Genomic DNA, 23678 nt, shown 5'->3' with positions numbered 1-23678 from the left:
GCTAAATGAATAAGCGATATGAATAAATAAACAAGAGAGTGTGGATGAATGAAAATAAGTCAATACGCATGGCTGGCCAGCTGTCTGGCTAAGCATATAACCTGGAAGATCAAGTTGAAGACATCTCCTTGAATATAGAACAAAAAATGCAAATGAAGTTTTAAAATATTTAGAGAAACATTACAACAAGACATGAAGCAAAAGTTACAACATAAATAGATTTGGAGAAAAGCCTCATTCTCTTCTGGGTTCTCCACGGTATGCTTTGGGAAACTGATAAGGGGGAGCTTCCCAAGGATCAGTGCAGTAAATATTCAAGTCATCCATCCACAATCCGGCACTCAACTCAACTGATAGTATAAAAAGCAAAAAGGGGAAAATAAGAAGCTCTCACATACTTCAGTAAAGGATTGTGCTGATTTGCAGGATTCAAGGGTGCCATTATGAAAAGCTAAATTGAACTTCCATCTAGAAATGATGGTAATAAAGTAATCTGAAACCACATTTTTAAGGGAATAAGACTTGGCAGTATGAGGTTGCCATTGATAGCCAGCCACAAAATATCTGAACAAAAGAGACAGATTTGTCTGAAACTCAACAATATTTTCCTGACTGTAATCCCAAACCCTGTGCAACAGCCACGTTCCTTCTTACAGTGTTTTATGGGACAAGTATCTTAAAATGATTGCTATGCTTGAGCTGGCAGAGGACAGGCCTAGTTATTCAACTACTTCTTTCTCAAGTATCGTTAACTAAATGCCACAGAGGTTTCTGATGTCCTCAGAATGGATAACGCACACTTCTACTACTCAACACAGGAAAAGCAGCACAATTATATTAACCAAGCAGCCTATGATTTCCAAACAATCTAAACTGCTCTTTTTGGGAAGGGGGAAGGTTTGGGTTGAGTTGGTTAGTGGTTTGTTTCTGATTTAAGTGGGAAAAAACAATAACCCTCATTCTAGTGTCTTGTGTTCCTTCAAAGCAGGGGAGGAAGGGGGCTCAGTAGTCCTTTTCATTGACTATAATAAAGTGTAAGTCATCAATCTGTGGGGAAAAAGGGTTGACTATAATGCAGACCCTACCTCCCGGCAGAGCCACTGTCATTATTAACACTGTCACCGTACTTTCTCAAGTGCTGAAAAGCAACTTCTGGATGTTGTGGGCCTCTCTGAGTAAGACGACTAGGCCAGAAAAGAGCGATTCAAGAGGCTGCTTTTGCCCAAGTATAGCTTGAAAGTCAGGTATTAGTAATATGTTTTAAGAATTGAAAACTCTGAGAGAGAGGAGGTTTGGCTGACAGTGAAAAACCTCAAAGCTATAGAACTGTAGTCAGAAAAGCTGGGGGCTGTATGACACTTATTCCTACTGTGACTGAGAAAAACCAAACTAGGATTAAAAAAGGATTATTCTAGCGGAGTAAGGATAAGACCTAACCTAATGCTTCAGTCACTAATAGAACAGCTGGGAGAAAAAAAGTATCCCTGCAAATTAGAACCCAAGAAAAAACAAAAGCAAAGACAGTCTTTTCTTTGCAAATTTAATAGTCTGGTTCATACAAATACAATAAAGGTAAGCTCTATCCACGAAGACTCTAACCAGACAGAAAGGATGTTCATAAAGATGGTCTTGAAACTGCTGCATGGCAACCATTAGGGGAAAGAGGTTATCTAAGATGTCCCAAGCCCCCACAGAACTTGGACAGTACCTCTGGTAGCAAGGTCTCATGCTCTGACAGGCATCAAGGCAGGCGGCAGGGGTGATGCATGCATCAAGAAAGAAGAGCAATGCAGGGAAGCAGCAGAATGAAAATATGAGAAAAAATAAACAGAAAAAACAAAGTCACCTGTCTAAAAAGAGGTGACCTTGTGCAGAAAACAAACAGGACTTTTCATTTGCTCACCTTTCATAGTTCCTCTGTGCCATTCTTTAACTTTCACAAAATGAGCCATGTGTATTGTTTCCTATCATCCTGAAATACTTCACATAATGGGAAACAATAGGGAAGTGCCTTCGTGACTGTATCTTCTGGATATGTGACAGTTTTCATGGTTGAGGGGTGAGGTGATGGTGAAAATGACTGTGTGTATGTGTGCGGCTTACCCTAGTTATATTTTGTAGATGTCCCTTTCTAAATGTGAACACATTTTCTTCTAACACTTTTCTTTGAAAATGTGATATGCAGAAAGGCATGAGCAAGGAGTTAATAGATTCTAAGGGTTTGCCAAATTGGAGCTCAAAGTAATTGGGAAGTCCAGCACAGGGAAAGGTCACCTCGGAAAATCTCACTCTTCAAGAAGGCTCTGGCAAGAACGAAAGAAGGAGATTTTAATCACTGCAGCTAATTACATAGACGACTAAGTCACAAGAAGAGTTATTTAAGTGTCTTAAATACAATAAAAAGTAATTAACAGGAAGCGCCATCTTGACAGCTTCATGTCACAAACCAGGCCTAAAACGATCAGCTAATTCCCAACCCAGGAGCCAGAGAATGAGAAAAGACTCAAAATTTGATCTTTTTATTTTTTTATTTAAACAGTTTTGATTAACAGATAACAATTCTTGCCAACTCCACAGTGAAGTTAATCAAGAAAAAAATTTCAATCTATTAGAGGAACGATGAACCTTGTTTTCATTGATTCCTCAGGGGGAACAGATAGGAAGCCTATGTCACACCAGCAAGGCCCTGCCAGCATCCTATGATGCGACTCCTTCCCATACATGGAGAAGAAAAAAGGATTAGAATGAACCCTATTGAAGATACAGACAATTCACACTCTCTGCAAGTGAAATGCATCTAAACTTCAGCTCTGAAATAACCCTTTAAGAGATACCATCTCATCTACCTCTTTCTTCTCAGTCCCCTAAAATCACTAGTTTCAGAGAAGCTCTTCTGTAGTTACAGAAGTCTGCTATTCTCTTTAATAACAGGAAAGCCACTAGGTGCTGTGAAGGCCTAAATGTAGGTGTATAAGCTCACAGATTACGACAAACATAATTTAGACAGGATTTCTTCTTAATTTAACATTTCTTCAAGACTGAACAGAGTGCACTTTTCAGAGGCCATGCAAGCCACAGACGCTGTCTTTACTAACCCTTCCCTTAACTTACTTGCACATTCTATGACCTCAGCATAAGGTACTGGCAGATGCCAGTGAGAGTGACTGAGAGCCACTGTACAACACCTGAGCATTTCGGTCCCAAAGAGATGAGCCATTTGTTTTTGTACCCAAATCTAGTTTACACTGGTTGTGCTTGTTGTTTTAATTACATACTTCATTAAATATCATTGAAATACAAGCACACAAAGAGTGTGTATTTACTAAAACTCTCACCACAGGGGCAGCTCAACCCAGTTCAACTCTATTGTTTCAGCACCGTTTAAGTTGTCTTGCAGATGCAGCAGAGCACAAATTGCAAATCATGGAGACAGGGTATGTGCAGCAGAAAAAGGTTTTACCTCCTATAACACTCAGAACCAATATTTCCTCCCTGTGGAAACAAGAAGGCCAGGACAAGACCAAAACCTGAGTACCAGAATCCTTTTAGAAGTAAAGGGTCAGTTATCCAGAAAGATCGGGTGCTAAAATCCACCATTCCATATCTTATCCTAAATGGCCAAGCTTAAAGTCCTCCAGTTAAACCTGCCCTCCCAACACCTCTGCACACCAAATTCCCCTCCGTAACCCATAAAAGTTTGACCTAACACCCAGATTGGGAAGACAGAATTGAGTCCTGCCTCCTGTCTCCTTGCCAGCTGACCTCACAATAAAGCCCTTTCTTTTCCCAAAAACCAGTGCCATATTATTGGCATCTAGGCACTTCGGGCAGTGAGCCCATTGCTCGATAACACATGTTTTAAAAAATTTAATAAAGAGGAAAGGCTTTAAAGTAGCTGCAAAATAAATATGTGTGGGACAACTGTAACAGATGAGGGGGATGTAAATCACAAAAATATAAGGTTCTATAATTAGTGTTTTTCAAGTCCTCATTTCAAACAGGAAGTTATGTAATTCAACAAGATATCAAATAGGTGGTCCATGCTGCCCAGACAGCAAAGATTTACAAATACGTACACATTTTTATGTTTAAAATGAAAATAAAATATTTACGACGTAGTGTTTTTTAAAAAAGACTCTTCTCTGGCTAATGTTTATAAATCACCATTAAGTAAGATAAAAGGCTCTTAGTAGTATAACTTAATTCTGAAAATAAGCTAAATAGTTGGAGATTCTTATTTTATCAATACCTCAACTTTTCTATAACATTAATGGAGTTTTTTTTTTTTGAGACAAAGTCTCACTCTGTTGCCCAGGCTGGAGTGCAGTGGCATGTTCTCGGCTCACTGCAACCCCTGCCTCTGGGGTTCAAGCAATTCTCGTGCCTCAGCCTCCCAAGTAGCTAGGATTACAGGCGCCTGCCACCATGCTCAGCTAATTTTTTTTTTTTTTTTTTTTTTTTTAGTAGAGACGAGGTTTCACCATGTTGGTCAGAGAGCTCTCAAACTCCTGATCTCAGGTGATCCAGCCGCCTGGGCCTCCTAAAGTGCTGGGATTACAGGCGTGAGCCACTGCACCTGGCCAAGATTTTTTAAAGTATAGAAAATTCAGGAAAAAAAGGACAAATAAAAACAAAAATAAAGTAAAAGGAAAATAAACAGAAGTGGTGACTAAGATTAGAACACAGAATGTGTGCAGCTAGGTCTATTTGCTAGAGATGGCCTCTCTGGCAGTAAGCTTCCAATTATCAAATAAAAGAATAAAATTATCTGGGAGTCTCTCTGAATCTGCTGTGATTCTGGGGGCTGCATGATAAAGAAAAATATAAAAACAGAATAAAATGATCAGTTATAAGTTTTACAGTACTGATTAGATAAAAACAAACCTGTGGTCATGCCTTAGATGCTACTAACATCCAAGTTATGCTTCATAAAGGAACAGTTTGCAATACAGTTAACAAATCACTCAACAAATTCATTGAGTTCCTACCATATGCTAGATACTAGAGCTACAACAGGGAATAAGACACAAAATTCCCCATCTTCAGGGACACAACAGTCTAATGAAGGATGGTTTCAGTATCAGTAAATTCCTTACATTTCTCCTGTTTGCAGCCTACCCATTTAACCACAAAGTATAGTTCAGGATGAACAACCCTATGAAGAAACTCATAATGCTTTCCAGGTACCTGCCAGGCTGGTCTAATCCAAGGAGACAATTTAAGTATCTAGAAGAGTACCTGTAAAATTCTTCTAAACTTGTACATGCTTCTAAACTTCTAAAAAATTTACTATGGGAAATCACAAAGAAAATAATATTTCATACAATCCAATTACAAGAACTGGGAAGCAGAAAATTCAAGTTCATCATCTCTGGCACAAACCTGGAGTATAGACATTGTAGGTTGTCAATTAAGACCAACCAACCTGTGTTGTTAAACAGTCACCAGAGTTGACACCTTCTTACAAGGACTCAAGAATGTAATAGAAACCCAGACTGGAATAGACAGCTACCCCATATTTGCAGAGAGGAAAGCTGAAAGACTAATCTCTGTCAAAGCCAAAATAAACACAGTGGAAATCTCAAGGTTTTAAGGCACAAAGCATGGCCACAACACTCTGCTCTGTAAAGTATTTAAAATTATCTGTCTCGAATTGTCTTAAAAATAAAAAGATTACTATGAAATACTCCCTGAATATCTCATTTTAAGCAGTGTAAACTTATTTTTTAAATATTCTTCAGTGGTAACTAAATGAGATAATCCATTCTAATAGAATGTTAAATACTTGTGGAGGCCACCTGCCAAAAAAAAAGACATGTGGTTTTGTACAACGGTGAAGTTGTTTTCACCAGTACTTAAAAGCAGCAGTATCTATGGAGATGGCTTTCTGTGACAGTAAAAATATTTAGATAGAATACTAAGATTCCAGGTCTCTACAGTAGGGAAGCAGACAACTGACTCCTAGGAAGTGGTAACAAATTGGTAATAAATAAACTATTGTAATTTATACAGATAGAAGAATGACCAAAATATGTCCTAGTTTTTCCCAGTTCAAAAATATTACTTGATTTGTCAAGAACCTGCTTCTAACAAAACCTGTGATGGTGTAAAGGTAAACATCAAATGCCTATACTGAGCACCTCCTGGCAAAGATGAAATCTCCAATTGTTATGTGAACATTAACAATATTAATAAATATAGGATCAGTAGCAGTGGCTAAAAATAGTCATTTCCAAATGTGAAAGCACGAATGAGGGGAAAGAGGCTCCTGTTAGGAGACTTTCATGAAGCTAAGCAGCTACAAGACGCTCATTCCTTTCAGAGGCCTACAATAGCTTGGAGGTACTTCTCCTAAGTGGCTTCACTGTACTTTCAGTAACGCAATCCTTGTTTTGATGACAAACCTATCCTTTTTCTTCCCCACCAATATGCCCCCTTAAAAAAAATGAAAAATAACAGTTTGGTAACGAATAGCATATAAGATTGTTAAACAGAAAAGGAGACAATTACCATACTGGTATATTTTATGCAAAGTAAGAATTGCTACTGGGGACTGGCTGACTGTTGTAATATTTCTGTGGAAGCAGGGCCCAGCAGGCTTCCTCCTTCCCCTATCAGATACTTCCCCTGAAAGACTCTTCCTCAACCTTGCTGCCAAGAGACCTTGGAATCTAACCAGGTTATGGCCAGTACAGCAGAATAGGATGACCTCATCATCTACTGATTACATACAAGAAAATGTCCAATTAACCTCTCCTCTTCTTCCCTCCTTGTTACCTGCTATTCTATACCTAGACTTCCTAAATCAATATGCAGACACCATTTTGGACAGTATCTAGGGCCTGCTTAATACTCAATAAATGGCATTATTAATAGTAATGATGTGTACTTCATAGTGCCAGGCATACAGAGCCCAATAAATCTTCAATAACAACAACAATGAAAGTATATGATTAGCTAACGAGTGATTATAAAGTACTTACAAATATAAAGTGCTCACAGGCACATAATTATAAACCACTGAGTTAAGAGCAGGAGAAAGCAAAGCAGAGTGAAAGGAAAGACTCAAATGAGCAAAGAACTCTTAGCTACTTGAGATGACAGCTGAGTCCCTGACAGCCAGAACACTCACATTCCTCCAATGGTGACAGTGGCACAGGTACGCTCTGAAAAGGCAGGCACCGTCTCTGTGGCTGGGCTGGCTGGTCTAATGTAGTCCACCGTCACATTGACCTGGAAATAAAGAATCAAGGGAGTTAGGGTTGCGAGTCTGCAACATAGTTCACTAACAGCCACATGTGCCTGCTCAATTGTGAAAGATCAGCTCACTCCAGTTTGGTTTTCTGAATCTAAGATTTTAAAAACCAATTAAAAGAAATAGCTGAGCAACGAACTGGGAGAAAATGTTTGCAAAAGACATAACTAATAAAGAACATTTATCCAAAATATACAAAAAACTCTTAAAACTCAACAATAATAAAACAACCTGATTTAAAAGTGCAACAGATCCAAAACATACAGGTGGCAAATAAGAATAGGAAAAGATGTTCCACATTATATGTCATTAGAAAATTGCCAACTTAAACAACAATGACACACCACTGCTCGTTGCAGCATAGTCAAAATTCAGAACACTGACAACACCAAAGGCAGGCAAGGATGTGTAGCAATAGGAACTCTAATTCATTGATGGTAGGAATGCAAAATGATACAGCCACTTTGGAAGATAGTTTAGTGGTTTCTTACAGAACTGAACATGTACTCTTACCATTTGATCCAGGAATACAGCTCCTTGAAATTTACTTGAGGAGTTGAAAACATGCTTACACAAAAGCCTGCTCATGGATGTTAACAGAGGCTTTGTTCATAACTGTCAAAATGTGGAAGGAACCCATATATCCTTCAGTAGGTGAATGGATAAATCGCGGTATATCCAGATGACAGAATATTATTCAGTGATAAAAAGAAATGAGCTATCAAGCCATGAAAAGACATGGAGGAAGCTTAGACATATATTACTAAGTGAAAGCAGATATTCTAAAAGGCAAACTGTATGATTCCAACTATATGACATTCTAGAAAAGGTTAAACTACAAAGACAATAAAAATATCAGTGGTTGCCAGGAGTTAGAAGGAGAGAGGGAATTTTGCCAGGAGTTATAGGCAGAGAATAGGGAATTCTTAGCACAATGAAACTATTCTGTATGACACTATAATGGTAAATACATGCCACTATACATATATCAAAGCCCACAGATGATATAACACTAAGCACAAACCCTATGGACTTTGTATGATAATGATGTGTTAAGGTAGGTTCAACAATTGTAATAAATATACCACTCTGGTGTGGAAGATTATGTTGGGGAGGGGGGGTGCATAAGGTATATGGGAAATCTCTGTAACTTCTGCTCAATTTTCCTGTTAATCCAAAACTGCTCTTAAAAAAAAAAAAAAAAAAAAGAAAGAAAAGTCCATTTTAAAAAGAAAGAAAAAAGCTGACAACCAAAGACGTGAGTCAAACAACCAAACACATAGGGCCCCACAGCAATCTGACTTTACGGAGAAGAGGTCTGCAACATTCCTGTTGGACTCCTAAACATTATGATAAAGCAATGCTTTAACCTTTTCTGGGTCAGACTACATTGAAAACCTGTATTTAAAAATATGAACTGCCTCCATAGAAAAACTGCATATAATCTGTCTGAAATAGCTTTCTAAGGACCAGGTTAAGAGTTATTAAGAAGAGCAAACAAGGTAGGCACAATAGCTTGCTCCTATAACTGCAGCACTTTGGGAGGCCCAGGTGGAAGAATTGCTTGAGGCCAGGAGTTCAAGATCAGCCTGGGAAACAAAGCAAGACCCCCATCTCTCTGAAAAATAAAAATAAATAAATAAAAAGAACAAACAAGATAACAATTACAAAGATGCTTGGAATTGGTTTCAGCATGTACATCAAAAGATACAGCTAATTAAGCCCAACACCAACCTAGTTGAGAGTTAAGCAGTGTGGAGGTGGGGGAGATAGAATGAACTAGATGAATACTTAGGTTTTGAATTAATTTTGCAGACAGGAAGTTAGGAGAATAAAATGGGAAAATGGTTTAACCCTAGAATACACTAAATAAATGGATATGGACACACTAAGCAATGCTTTTTCTTTATGAAAACTTTGAAGATAAAGATGTGGTATCCTGTAGCAAACATATAGGGCATGTCTTTACAGAATGAAGGTGTAGGCTTGGTTTGGGTCAAAACCAAGGTTTATAAACCCACACTGAAGAGGTACATGGGGAACAAAGAGACTGAAGCCATCTCCACAGTCTGGAATCCCTTTTCTAAACACATCTTCAGCTCTCACTGATGAGCTTAAAGACAGCATATTGCAGAGAAGCATGGAGTTCAGACACACTGCTATTGAGCACCATTACAATCCTTTCAAACTGTCTTCTCTTCAAAAACTCATTTTGAAAATGAACATGGAAATCTGGAAAAGGACAGATGCCTCAAAATTCCAACTGCCAGATCCCTCACTTGAACACTCCATTGAATCACGCTTTAGAAGCAGCAGAATGGAGCCATATCAGAGCCCAAGCCAATTAAGGGCTGAGGTTAAGGTAAATCATTCTTATGAGAAGTGTGGTCATAGCACAACACCACAGAAAATAAGAAGATATAAAGGTGACTCCTAAAATTAGATACCTAGCTTTAAATTACTGCAGGGTCTTAACAACTACTCTAAAACTCAGGAAATGAGTAAAAATGTGAGAAATGTGATCAGACAGGCAGATTGAACAACTAGTGCCCTCCAACAAAAAGGTTTTTAATACTTTCCTGGCATGCTGCTGGCCAGAGTTAATATAGGCCAAAGAAAGGGCAAGGAATGAGAGGGCTGCACACGGACAGGCCTGGGTAACTCAGAACCAGGGAAGGGAAGAAGTGGTCTTGATGCTAAGTTAACACACCCTGGAACTCTCCTCAGACAAAGCCTCACAACTAACTTATAGAAGCAGGTAGAGGGTGAGGAAAACAACAAGATAGCTGGAGTCATGGCAAAAATGATACAAGAAATCCCAAGTGTACAGAAGGTAGACAGTGAAGGTGGCTATACCATGTAAAGTATCTCAGGGCCCATTTTAAATAGGACAAGGCCACAGGGTATGGTCCAACTTGGGGGCATTCCCTGGGAAGTTAATAAATATGTGGAAATGAGGAAACAGGTCCATGCATCTCTTGTGCTTTCACCTAATCCATCTAACAAGCTCAAGCCCTCAATTCAACTACTGAGGGAAAAAATCAGCACTGCTTAAAAAAAAAAAAAAAAACTAAGTGAATCTCAAGGTTACCTTGCACCTACCAATGCCAAACCTCCTCCTCAGCAGGCAGAAAGGGGTGGGACAGCAGCTCTTCAGCACAGAGGAACATTAGCTCTCAACCCAGAGAGACGGCTAATTCATCAAGAGGGCTAATTGACCACGCCACATGTGTGGGAGTAATAATAGGAGGAATAACAAACAAAAGTGAACACCTGTGCATCTCTCAGGCCAGAAGGCCAAAGTGAGGTGCTATTCCAAAACTGTCTTCCAGGGAAATCAATGGGAAGACAAAAAAATTTTAATCTTCAATAACCCAAAGAAACAACTACATTCATCTGCCAAGTAATTATTTCCTATATCGAGAGAATGAGAACTGTAAATAAGTCAGAGATTAAACAGTTATTTGTGGATGCAACATTATTAAAGAAAATCTGAAATACAAATGAGGTCCTGAGAATAGACCATAGCCAAGATATACACCTGCAGGCAGCTATGACAAATCAGGAATTACAGTCAATGTGTAATTAGCATTTGTGTCCCTCCCCTGTGGATTCTGAGATCTCTTCCTCTACCCTGGAATTTTTCATCTCAAGATATTCATCACTGACCTGTCAATCACTTGAAAAAGAACCATGGTTTTAACAGCTCCAATTAAAACCACTGTAAATCTTAGCAACATCTTCGTCTAAATAAATGATAACCTGGATTTTCTGTTTGTGGGTAAGTATGTATGAAATGGCATGAGAGAAGAAACTGATTAATATAGATGGGTTCTCCTTTTTAAGATATTCCTGAAATATTCTGTATGCAGGTATTGTACGAATACATGACCAAAGGCTATATAACTGACTCAGACCCTGATCCCTGTTTATAGCAATGACTGACCACAAAGAGTCCTGGGTTCTTGCTTGGTGCTACTTGAAGCTCTCTTACAAATGAGGAACAGAACATCTTTGGGTTTCAGTTTCTCTTGACCTTAAAAATGAGGGCACTAGATTAGAACATGAGAGCATCATTTCACTCTAGAATTCTAAAAGATAATTTAGTCAGACATGGGGTAATATATACTGTTTTCTTAAACCTTTGTGTTTCCTACCTCATATTTACTACACTGTATTGGAACACACCAACTGTAAGCTCCAAGAGTGGGGAGACCATGTCTTACTCAAAGAGCTAGCATGGGCTTGCAAGGTAGCAGACTACGCAGTAAATATTTGTTGCATGAGTAAATATATAATCGAGAATCTTTTCAGACATAACATTATGAAGGATACCTTTGAAGTGGGAAGCTGCGCATCCTGAGGACCATTTTGTCAAATTCTTGACCATCCTGCTGTTTTATATAGCAAAAATATATTTATTTAAACCGTGAGGGGTAGGGAGGAGGAACTGAGGGAGGGGCAATATTTTAAAACTGTAATAAAGCTCTAGTGCAAACAACCATGAAAGATGAAGCAAGCCAAATATGGAACATATATACTTTCTCATATTATTTATTTGTCAAAGAAGTTCTCAAAGACAAGAGGGTAGCAGGCAACCTTGGTCTATTAGATTATAGAATTTTCCTTGAAAGCAATTTCAGGGACCCTTCAGAGGAACTAAGATGGTAACTTCAAACTAAATTTATATATTAATGGCTTGTAAAGTCTGGAATAGTTTAGAATAGAACAGCTATGGGCCACACAACAGAATTCTCAGGCTCTCTGGATATTCTTCATACAATGTGTGACTAGAACAGTATCAAACCACCAAAGAACTTCACAGACTGATGTTGATGATAACAAAATGCCAAAAAACTGAACTACCTAAGCATAAAAGGTTAGAGGAGGTAGGAAGGAAAACAACTGCAGAGCCACATTTCCAGGTTGTAGCCTGAGCTTAGTTTTACTATAACTAGAGCTGTTACGTGAGGCTTTGGGGCATAATCACCACATAATCCTACCCACTATTCCACGTAGCCACTCATAAATTCACAAAGAGCTATAATAAACACCTTGTCTCTCAAAATAACCCCTTTAGAACCCCTTTCATGACAGAATTTCCAGGCTTTATGGAAAGCCTCTACACAACCCTGATATGGAAAAGATGACACCATCTGGCGTAAGTCCCACTGATGCTGCCTAGAAACAAAAGTAAGTAAAACAAAATGTTTCACATAGGCTCAATAAGAACACGGACACTTTGGAACAGCCAGGCTGCAGTGGCTGGTTCCCAGCAATTCTAGAAAGGAGCTGTGTGAACTTGGATAAGTGACCTAACTTCTCTGCTTATGTTTAACACATTAACTGTGCGTATCTCACTGCTATAGGAAGATCATTTAGAACAGTGCTTGAATCATTGTAAGCTCTATCTAAGTGTCAGTTATTTTTAGATAAACATGTACTAATTTTCTTAGGGCAGTGTCTGGCACAGAGTTAAGTGCTAAATAAGTATCCATGAGATAAACACACACAAATACATACATGCATAAATCAGATACATGTTGATTTAAATCATTAGACTTTGGAAATCATCAGGCAGAAAGACTAAATTAAACACACTTTTTAAAGAGCCACAGCAAACAAAAATATGTAGTACCTCATACATATTCATCCCAGCTTAGAGCTAAGTAAGGATTATTTTAAAGAACGATACACTATTTAGTATTTATTTAGATATTTAACAGATTAATTGCACAGTTACCAGTTACTGTATATTTTATTTACCAAAGACAATTGAAGCAGGGTGTTGTGAACCATCTCAAATAATAGGTTAACCATGGATACGTGGGGCAGGATACTTCTTGCCTTACTAAATTAGGAAGACAATGAACATCAAATAGCAACCAAATTTCCATTTGCTTGGGGTTAACAGCGTAGGATATAATACATTTCTCTTCAAAGGTTTTAGCCTATAAATTGTTAAGTATGATGAGTTCTGAGATCCTCTCCAAAGAACCAATGCATCAGTATGTTCAGCTCCCTTCTTCTCTGTTCTCCATTTTAAAGTTTAACTTCCTCATTCTCCTCGCCCCTAGTTTCAGTAAACAACCTTTTCCACCAGTTCTAATCAGTAGTTCACATCTGTTCCCCTGGTCACCTGTTCTGTCTTGAGTCACGCCTGGTCACCTGCTCCATCCTGAGTCACCCCTGGTCACCTGCTCTGAACTGAATCACCCTGAGACACCTGTTCCGTAACCGCTCTTCCCACCCAACTACTCACCCCACCACTCCGGCTCATACTCCTGCCCTCTTTAAAATAGCCAATCGGAATTAGCTTAGACTGCGCAGTCCCACCCTAGCCAATAGGGGAGCAACATAGCAGTAGGGGCTACCTGCCCCCTTCCCCTCCCTTGTTGAAGTGTGCTCTTGTCATTGCTCCATCCACGAGTCACACTCTTCTATAGAAGTAAAAATTGCCTTGCTGAGAAAATTAAATTTATGTTTGAGTGCCATTTCTCTTGCAGCACCGAAAATTTATAACAATAGACCTTCCATACAAAGTGCTCCTTAATATTTAAATAATATAGTCTTAAAAGTTACATATATTTTTAAACATTTTAAAACACACATCAATCACCCATTCATCGAGGTACAGAAAGAGCTTCAAAACAAATTGCTAAGGAGCCTGTTAGTCCTGCCTCTGGGCATGCTCTGAGCTTACCTCCAAGCTAATTCAGACATAAGCCCTTGTGGAACTGTTCATCTCTCAAGAGAGGATGTCAAACTTACCTCCTTCTAGGCAAGTACTGTGTAATAGAAATACAATAAGTGACAAATGAGACCCACATGTGTATGTTCACATTTTCCTAGTAGTAATGTTGAAACATTAAAGAAACAAGTGAAATTAATTTTAATATGATTTTTTATTTAATGCAAAATTTCTAAAACATCGTATCAATATATAACAAACATTATAAAAGTATTCAGATCTTTTTTTGTATTAAATCTTTACTATCTGGTGTGTACTTTACAAGCATCTCAATTTGGACCAGCCACATTGTAATGCTTAAAACTCACTGGGCATTCCTAGAGTATCAGTGAAGGCACAAGTCTTAGCCTCATTCCTCTATCCTATCTGTGATTCTGATTTCTCTCTGTATTTTTCCCTGTGAACTTAAGTTTTATGAATCTTTGTAAGCATTCTTAAACCAAATATGAAAAAAAGATATAAAAACCCTATCAAAAAATAAAATATTTAGCCTTCACTTTCTTTTTCAAACCTATTATCTGACTAGATTACAAAGATAAGCTACATACATATTTAGTTCAAAAAAAGAATTTCAGGTGTGAGGATAAATTTATACACTGGGGGAAAAATCCCCTAGTCTGTACTATTGTAAAATATATTCTATTCAGTAGCTTGGTGTAGGTATTTTCAGTGCCCTCTACCAATTCAATAGCTGAATTTTATTAATTCCTGATTTGTCAACATGATTCTAGAATTCTTTACCTTAGTGTTTGAAGTTTATTCTAATGGATGGATGGTGGGTAGATGGTGGACAGAAACTCAGGTTAAGAAATACTGTTTTTGTAGTTAATAATTAAGGCTTCTGTTAATTGCTGATATTATTAAAAAGAAAACAAGTAACTGGTAGATGTAACCTATACATTTTTATAAATTTTTATAATTATAAAATGCTGAAATTTACCTCTTCCATCAGGACATCTTTGAGCTCTGCAACAACCTTTACAAATACCTTCAGAAAAAATTATACATTTTGTTGTCTCATCTATACTACAAAGATTAGGAGACATAAACCAATGTTCCCTTCCTAACTCTCCAATCCAGCCCAGATGTATTCTGTAACACCCTCTTCCAAATCATTGTAATTAGGTGTTTAGGCTGGTTGTTTATTCACATGTATTTATGCTGCTCTCTCCCATCTAAAATCACCCTTCCCGCCCCCAAACCCCAAAACTATTTTGAGTACATTTCATTTTCATCAATGGAATTTTAATCTATAATGCCTATAAACCTTTATAAGCACAGTTAGAAAGTGTTCTTATTTGATACATTTTTGACAAAATGAGTCTCCTACCCCAACCACTCCTCTGTCCCCAGGATGGGCAGATGCTTTTATCTGTTTTGAGGGGAAAGGTAAAATACAGCTGAATACAGTGTCCGTGGAGATGCTGAGTCTCTACCTGACATCAGGCATCCATTTAAGTGGACATCACTGTTCCCTGATAAACCTTCACTTTGGTAAATATTTAATTAGGAGCATATACAAACTCGAGATCCACAAAACATTAAAACATTTTAGGTAAGGGGCCATTAGAAAATGGCAAAGATTTCTAGAAGTAGTGATAACAATCTGAAAACAAACATAATAAAATGATCTGAAAATATACTGACCACACAGTTTACATATGGCAGTAAATAACAGGCACATATAAACATCAAATTTTGACAAATGACAATATTTTAAATAAATCTGAGGGGTACCTTAGAGAAAGACACAGAGATCACTATTTGAAAATAGTGATCCCAGCTTCCAGCAGTTTCATTAAATCTCTTGATTCTCCAGGCCTTATAATCCTACAGACATACTTAAAAAGTATAACGTGTGTTTGTGCTAATGCTCCATTATCTTACTCATTATTTTATCACAGGCATAACTCATACCAATACCTACTTTTAATACAACCCTGCTTGTCCCTAAGGAGGAAAGTCAAAAGGTTTCAGAGGCACTACTGGAAATTGTCCCTTGTGTCGCCTATATGTCCCTTCTTATTCCTCACCAGAGCTGCCATCTCCCATTGCCTTCCTGTAAAGGACGAAAGTTGAGGGTGGGTCTTTTTTCTCCTTTATACAAGTGTCAATCACAGTCATCTATGGCCAAAATTTCCAAGGTCACCAGCAGTCAGGAGAAATTAAATCACTTTGTCCAGAACTCTCCCTGGAGGAGTTCCAGCCACACAAGCAGCACAGATTTTAGATTGAGATACTTCTGCCTTTATATTGAATACACCCAACGTCAGCCAATCTTTAAAACAATAGCAGTGATGAAACTATGAGGAGAGGAACAGGAATATGAAGAAAGGAGACTTGCTTAATGGCTTCTAAGAATAATTAGTGGGGAGAAAGGGGATATTATTAAGAAATGGATAAAAACAAATGGTTACATTACATTTGCCCTGTCTTATAAAGATTTTGAATGCCTGCACCCACCAAAATACCAGGGAAATCTAATCAATAAAAGTGGGGACTAAAGTACTCACCCTGCCAAGAGTTCCAATAAGCTCCTATTTCCCTGGGGACTAGGTATTGCTTGGGTGAGCAAAACCAGAACAGAAAAGCCATCCTGCATTCACTACAATTCAGAGCACTCCCATTTATCCAGCATGCCCATGAGGTGGCATCAAGAAGTCACTCAGACAAGGAAAATATTTGTTTAGGTAAATTTTAAAAAGGCCAAAGTTAGAATGGTGAGTTGACCTCAAGGATGTATATAATAATGCCAAAGGAAAATTATGAAGAAAAAACACAATTCTTCAGGAATGCATGCCAATGACTAAATATCCCAAGGATACAGCACTTATATATATAAATTCTCAGTTTTGTGGCTAAGTAAGCATTTCAACATAATCAGGTATCAACATCAACCTTTCTTCCTGTAAACATACCACACCATCCCTCTATTTCACAAAGTAGAGGCCTACTAAATGAAGCAAGGCTCCATGATCAAAGGCACTGCGTGCATAGAACAATGACAACTAAAGTCACAGACACTGATCAAAGACCATCCTACATTGTATCTGCATCTCCCTTCAAATTCAGGTCTCTTGATTTACAGTCATTGTTTCGGAAAACAGTAAACAGGTACACAACCAACTCCTTGGCCTACAATTACACACATTCACAAACTGGGCAGTTACCACTGGAGGCTAAGTCTAGATCAAACAGTGTTCCAGTTTCCACTCCTAAATTATCAGAAACATGATGCAAAAATATTGCTTAGCTTTCCAAAAAAATTAAAAATAGAATTACCATATGATCCACCAATTCCACTTCTAGGGATTACCAGCAGAATTGAAAGCAGGATCTCAAAGCGATACCTCAATACCCAGGCTCATAGCAGAATTTATTTACAACAGCCAAAGGAGGAAGAAACTGACATACCCATTGTTGGATGAGTAGATAAACAAAATATGGTAGATACATAACATATAATAGAATGTTATTCAGCTTTAAAAAGGAAGGAAATTCTCATTATCTTGAGGACATTATAAGTGAAAGAAGCCAGTCACCACAAAAAAAAAAAAAAGACTGACTTACAAAAAATAATACCGTGTGATTCCATTTAAATAAGGTACCTAGAATAGTCAAATTCTTAGACCAAAAATAGGAGCGTGGTTGCCAGGGGATAGAGAGATTTGTTTAATGGGTATAGAGTTTTGATTGTGCAAGAGGAAAAAGTTCTGGGGATGGACAGTGATGGCTGCACAACAATGTGACTGAAAGTGCTTAATGTCGGTTGGGCGCGGTGGCTCATGCCTGTAATCCCAGCACTTTGGGAGGCAGAGGCGGGCGGGATCACAAGGTCAAGAGATCGAGACCATCCTGGCTAACACAGTGAAACTGTCTCTACTAAAAATACAAAAAAATTAGCCGGGCGCAATGGCTGGTGCCTGTAGTCCCAGCTACTCGGGAGGCTGAGGCAGGGGAATGGCGTGAATCCGAGGGGCGGAGCTTGCAGTGAGCCGAGATCGCGCCACTGCACTCTAGCCTGGGCGGCAGAGCGAGACTCCGTCTCATAAAAAAAAAAAAAAAGAAAAGAAAGTGCTTAATGTCACCGAACTGTACACTTAAAATTAAATAAGAAGGTAAATTTTGTTTTATGCATCTGCCTTTCTCTCTCTCTCTCTCCCAGGCTGTTCTGCCCACACATTACCTAAGTCAATAACTTAGCGGCAGGAGCCACGCAACTCTGAATCCAAACCCAGCTAACTCCTGAATCTACTGGTTACTTCAATAAGGCAGTTCAGGCTGGGTGTGGTGGCTCACGCCTGTAATCCCAGTACTTTGGGAGGCCAAGGCAGGTGGATCATTTGAGGTCAAGAGTTCAAGACCAGCCTGACCAACATGGTGAAACCCCATCTCTACCAAAAATACAAAAATGAGTCAGGCATGGTGGCATGTGCCTTTAGTCCCAGCACTCGGGAGGCTGAGACACGAGAATCACCTGAATCTTGGAGGCAGAGGTTGCAGCGAGCCAAGATGGCGCCACTGCATTCCAGCCTGGGCAACAGAGCAACACTTCATCTCATACAAAAAAAAAAAAAAAAGATAGTTCAATCACATTCCTAAGAAAATACATGGATGGTTTCCCAAAACCATAATTAGAAGTCACGTTCAATAACCCCTAAATAAGGACACAGAGGTCTCCGGTTGTCACATAAGATAAAATAGTCTACCTTTTAGGCCACCTTTCTCAGGATATAAAATACACTTGTCTATTTTCTTACATTCTGAGAAGAGTCAACACTCTTCTCAGAGTGGTCCCCCAACCTTTTTGGCACCAGGGATCGATTTTGTAGAAGACAATTTTTACACGGATGGTGGGGAGGATGATTTCAGGATGAAATATTCCGCCTTCAGATCATCAAGCATTAGTTAGATTCTCATAAAGAGCGTAAGACCTAGATCCCTCGCACGTGCAGCTCACACTAGGGTTTGCACTTCTACGAGAATCTAATGCTGCTGCTGATCTGACAGGAGGCGGAGCTCAGACAGTGATGCTAGCTGGCCTGATGCTCATGTCCTGCTGTGCAGCCTGCTTCCTAACAGGCCAGAGACCAGTACCGGTCTGCAGTCCAGGGCTTGGGGACCCTGGCTCTAAGGCACAAGCTGCACGTCTAGGTACCACAAGTCAACCCAAGTATGCCTTTCTTACCATTTTTCAGAGGCAGTTGTAGAAGGGAGATAAGAATAGTCTATGGTTCATTGACTTCCTATAAAATTGACAAATTTTGATGTCCTGCAATGTGACAGAATTTTTCTATGAAGAATCATCTGCCTTAGAGATCTATCACTTGCAGATCTACAGAATTTTCAGTGCATTCACCACCATTTTCCCACCTCTATCTACTTCTCTAGTTGCTGAACTTAATCACTGTTGTCTGTGCTTTTGTCCAATGAACTTCCAATTTCCACATGCTTCTCTAAGTGGTATTTTTCACTGCTGGCAGAAATCTAAATTATTATAACATCATTGGAGGTCAGGCTGGCAATTCTAACATTTAGTATGTGGATGTCCTTTAATCCAGCAGTTCCACTTCTAGGAATTCAGTCTACAGAAACAAAGATGTACATACAAACATGGTGTCCTTTGCATTCATAGTAGTTTAACACAAATGTATAATTACAAGTTGAGATTTACGTAATCTTAAATCTCATGAGTTATAAGTTGGCAGAAACCTTGCCTATCTTTTTCACCTACACATTACCAATACTTCTGAATAAATATGATGTAGCTGCTGAGAACAAGTGGGAGCTACACATTCTGCTATGGAAAGATGTCCAAATAGAAAAGCAAATGAACAATGGTAAATATGACATAATCCTATTAGCGGAACGAAAGCGAGGGAAACGTGGAACAGAATCCAGAGGAACACACTTGGCACTGTAGAAGGGCTTATCCTCAAAGGTGCAATTATAAGGTACTCCCAATATTTCACATCGTACATTTCCACAGGGACTAAAATTTTTAAGTTACATTTGGAAAGGCGAAAATTTTGATTAAGTCTTAAGAAAAACAATATGGTGAACTAAGTAAATATATAAAGAAAACATCTACCTTTATAAACAAAAAACAGCAAAAAACACAAAAAAGTAGCCTCCTCACAAGCAGGGTCTTCACCTTTGAGCATCTGTTTCATCACAGTAGTTCCCACACTGAGGCCATGGTCACTGCTCAGTAGTGTCTGCCAACCAGTAAAGTTTATGCAGGGCAGAGTAAGCACTGTTAGAAGGACACGATCATGAGGGCTTCCGGGTGCCCAGCGGTGTACTGTTGCCATGGCAGGTGGGCATCGCTAGCTGCAAATGAACTGCCAATCTCACTCTGAGCTGATAATGATCCTGCCACCACCACCTGCCTGCCATATGTTTTCTCTACTTGTCACGTAACAAGGAACTGCATTTTGGCATGCTGATCACTGACAATCTAATACTACTGGTTGATGTTTGTTATACCTAGCTGCAGTCCTTCAGAGAGACTTGGAAAAGAGTGGAAGAAGGATATAAAATAATGCTTTGCCTACTGACCATTCACTAAGACCCAACACTTTGCAGTGGGTTAGCCAGCCAGTTCTAAGACAGTTGGTAATACGCGAAGGGCTGTGACCCATCCCCCTTGTGCCCTCTGATCCTGTTTCTCATCAGCAGAGTAGAAAAGGAACCCAGACTTCCCGCTAGAACAAACTGGATTCATTCTGTCTCCCTTAACCATCACAGTACAGTCAATAAAAACCATGGAGTTTTGTTTTTTACTTTAATACAAAGGTAAGCACAGGGTGTGGCATCAGAAGTCAAGAATTCGTGCTCATGGAGCCCTTTCGCTGAGCAGCAGATCATCTGATAAAGAGAATATAATATGGAAAAATAGGGTTCATGTACAAATAAACTGCCTCCCAATTTGCCCCTTTTACTAGAACTCTAACTCATACATTTATAACTGTATATCCCAGAGAGTCTCAAAATAAATATAGGGCTTGTTATCTACTCCTAGTCAGCAAACTAGAAGCTAGTTTCTGAAAAGAGGGAGAGAACAGTTTCAACAGAGTTTAGGTAAAAGATAGTAAATGCACAAGAGACTGGAATCAGTCAAGCAGGTTAACCAAACCCCTCATATTCCCACTGATAATGAGAATGTAAAGATGATTATCCAACAGCACTTTCCATGAATTAAAAGGTCACTGGACACATATATCCTTCTCTTAATGATCCTCCTCATTCTGCTATGGAAAGATGTCCAAATAGAAAAGCAAATGAACAATGGTAAATATGATGTAATCCTATTAGAGGAACAAAAGTGAGGGAAACATGGAACAGAATCCAGAGGAACATACTTGGCACTGCAGAAGGGCTTATCTTCAAAGGTGCAATTATAAGGTACTTCCTCTCCCCACTCTCACCAACACTTAACCAATTGGCTAAAATGCCAACCAGCATTAGCACCAAGAAACACCAAGGCCTTCTTGGCACAATCTCGGCTCACTGCAACCTCTGCCTCCTGGGTTCAAGCAATGCTCTTGTCACAGTCCCCCGAGCAGCTGGGACTACAGGTGCCCACCACCACGCCCAGCTAATTTTTGTATTTTAGTAGAGACAGGGTTTCACCTTGTTGGTCAGGCTGGTCTCTAACTCCTGACCTCATGTGATCCACCCACCTCGGCCTCCCAGAGTGTTGGGATTACAGGCATGAGCCACTGCACCTGGCCACCAAGGCCTTCTTGATTCAGCAACCACGTATTAACATACAGACGTACTATTTAATTAAGATCAAATTTATGTAACATGAAATCCACCATCTCAACCATTTTAAGGTGTACCAGTTCAGTGGATTTTAGCATATCCACACTGCTGTGCAACATCACGCTTATCCAATTCCCTGAAAATAAACTATATCCATGAAGCAGCCACTTCTTTTTCCCAACTTCCCCTACCCCTAGCCCCTGGAAACCATCAACCACCTATAGATCCCTATAAAAATTTTGTATAAATGGAATCACATAATATGTAGTCTTTTGTGTCTAAATTCTTTTACTTGGGACAAGTTTTCCAGGTTCATCTATGCTGAAGTATACAGCAGACTTCATTCCATTTTTAGCACAGAATGTACTGATTGTAAGGATATACCATACTTCATTTATCCACTAAGGTGTGCTTTTGAGACTGCAGCTATAATAAGAGAAAGTATGCTGAGAACCACTTTAATAAAAAATCTTGTAATAATATTATTTTTAATAATAAGAGAAAGTGTATTGAGAATCAGTTGAGAGCAATCAGTGGCCTATGGAGAAGCTTTCACTGACAAACACAAACTAAGCTATCAGAGTCAAATCATATAAAAGGAGTATTTTAATCTCCTAATCTGTCCACTTCAGAGAACCTCAACCAAATCCATTTTTTTAAATTAAAAGTCTCTCATAATGAGGAAGAAATCTTTCAGTGTCTCAAGGGATGGCCCAAACAATAAACCAACCTACCAATCACCTCAGAGGACATGAAACTGCCTCGCAGCAGGTCCTTTGCTCCAGATGAAGAGTACAGTCACTGTTTAGGATGCAAACAAGACACAGACATAAAATATGTGAGGGAGGGGGCCGGGGGGCGGGCTCCCTAAAGGCTTTTCCCTCACCTGCTGCATTTGCTTCCAAGATTCCTGGCACGTACTCATTCAAACGAACCAGACCGTAATTCGGGTTTTAAGGACTCTCCTATCTTATTTAATAATACATAGTCTGTTGGAATGTATCGCTAGTATACACAGCAACAAATCTCTCCCTGATGCATCACCTGCGGTATTTCCTGTGTGATGCTCTTCAGATCGGCTAACCTGACTCCTCTTCCACCCCTACCTCTAAGAAGTCAGATGGAAAACTAATGATACATTCTTCTGCAAGACAGTAGTAAAGCAATGAACAAAAATGACCCAGGGAGCTCTGTTCCACGATTTAATATGGAAAGAATTTTTATTCTTGGGCTACTAAAGAAAAGTCTCTGTGTCTTTTAGTCCAGGAGATGAGTCAATACCTCAAGAATAGAAGAACTGTGTTTGCTCTGGAGGTAACATTTTGAGCTATAAATTTATTATCCTGGTTGTCAAAAGACCAGCCCAAGAAGGCAGTGATGATATTTAATAATAATTTGACACTACAGATTTTCCAGAAAATTTTAGACAACTCTACAAGAAAGAAGAACAAAGCCAAAATTTCTAGCAGTTCCAGAGAAAATGCCCAGGCAGTAAGAGAAGCATCATGATACAATAACCAAAACTATACAAAAGTACCAACCTTCAAACACTAGAAAATCCTCAAATGAGGTTTCCAACTACAGGTAAGAATTTACTGTAATCACTGTCCAAGATCTTCACAGAAATCACTCTAAATGAGGGTGGTCAAACAATCCCCCAAAAAAGTAAAGGAATGATCCAAAGCCCCACCACTTAAACAATATATACATATATATATCAGAACAACTAGAAGGTATAGGAAATAGAAATGAAATTTGCAGCTGGGTGCAGTGGCTCACACCTATAATCCCAGCACTTTGGGAGGCCAAGGCAGGCAGATCACCTGAGGTCAGGAGCTTGAGACCAGCCTGGCCAACATGGTAAAACCCTGTCTCTACTAAAAAAAAAAATTAGCCGGGCAT

General features: G+C 39.0%; 1 protein-coding gene across 2 annotated transcripts in view; it reads right to left on the bottom strand.

Moving 5' to 3' along the window:
• Positions 1-23678, bottom strand: part of SND1 (staphylococcal nuclease and tudor domain containing 1) — a 438973-nt gene that overhangs the window by 237181 nt on the left and 178114 nt on the right. For both annotated transcript variants that reach the window (XM_005550684.4, XM_074035938.1), the window contains exon 12: positions 7133-7233. In XM_005550684.4, coding sequence (XP_005550741.1) covers positions 7133-7233 — 101 coding nt within the window. The remainder of the gene's footprint in view (positions 1-7132; positions 7234-23678) is intronic.

This window comes from Macaca fascicularis, chromosome 3 (assembly GCF_037993035.2).
Source record: "Macaca fascicularis isolate 582-1 chromosome 3, T2T-MFA8v1.1".
In the NCBI taxonomy this organism is placed as follows: Eukaryota; Metazoa; Chordata; class Mammalia; order Primates; family Cercopithecidae; genus Macaca; species Macaca fascicularis.
This window is presented reverse-complemented; position numbering and strand designations above follow the sequence as displayed.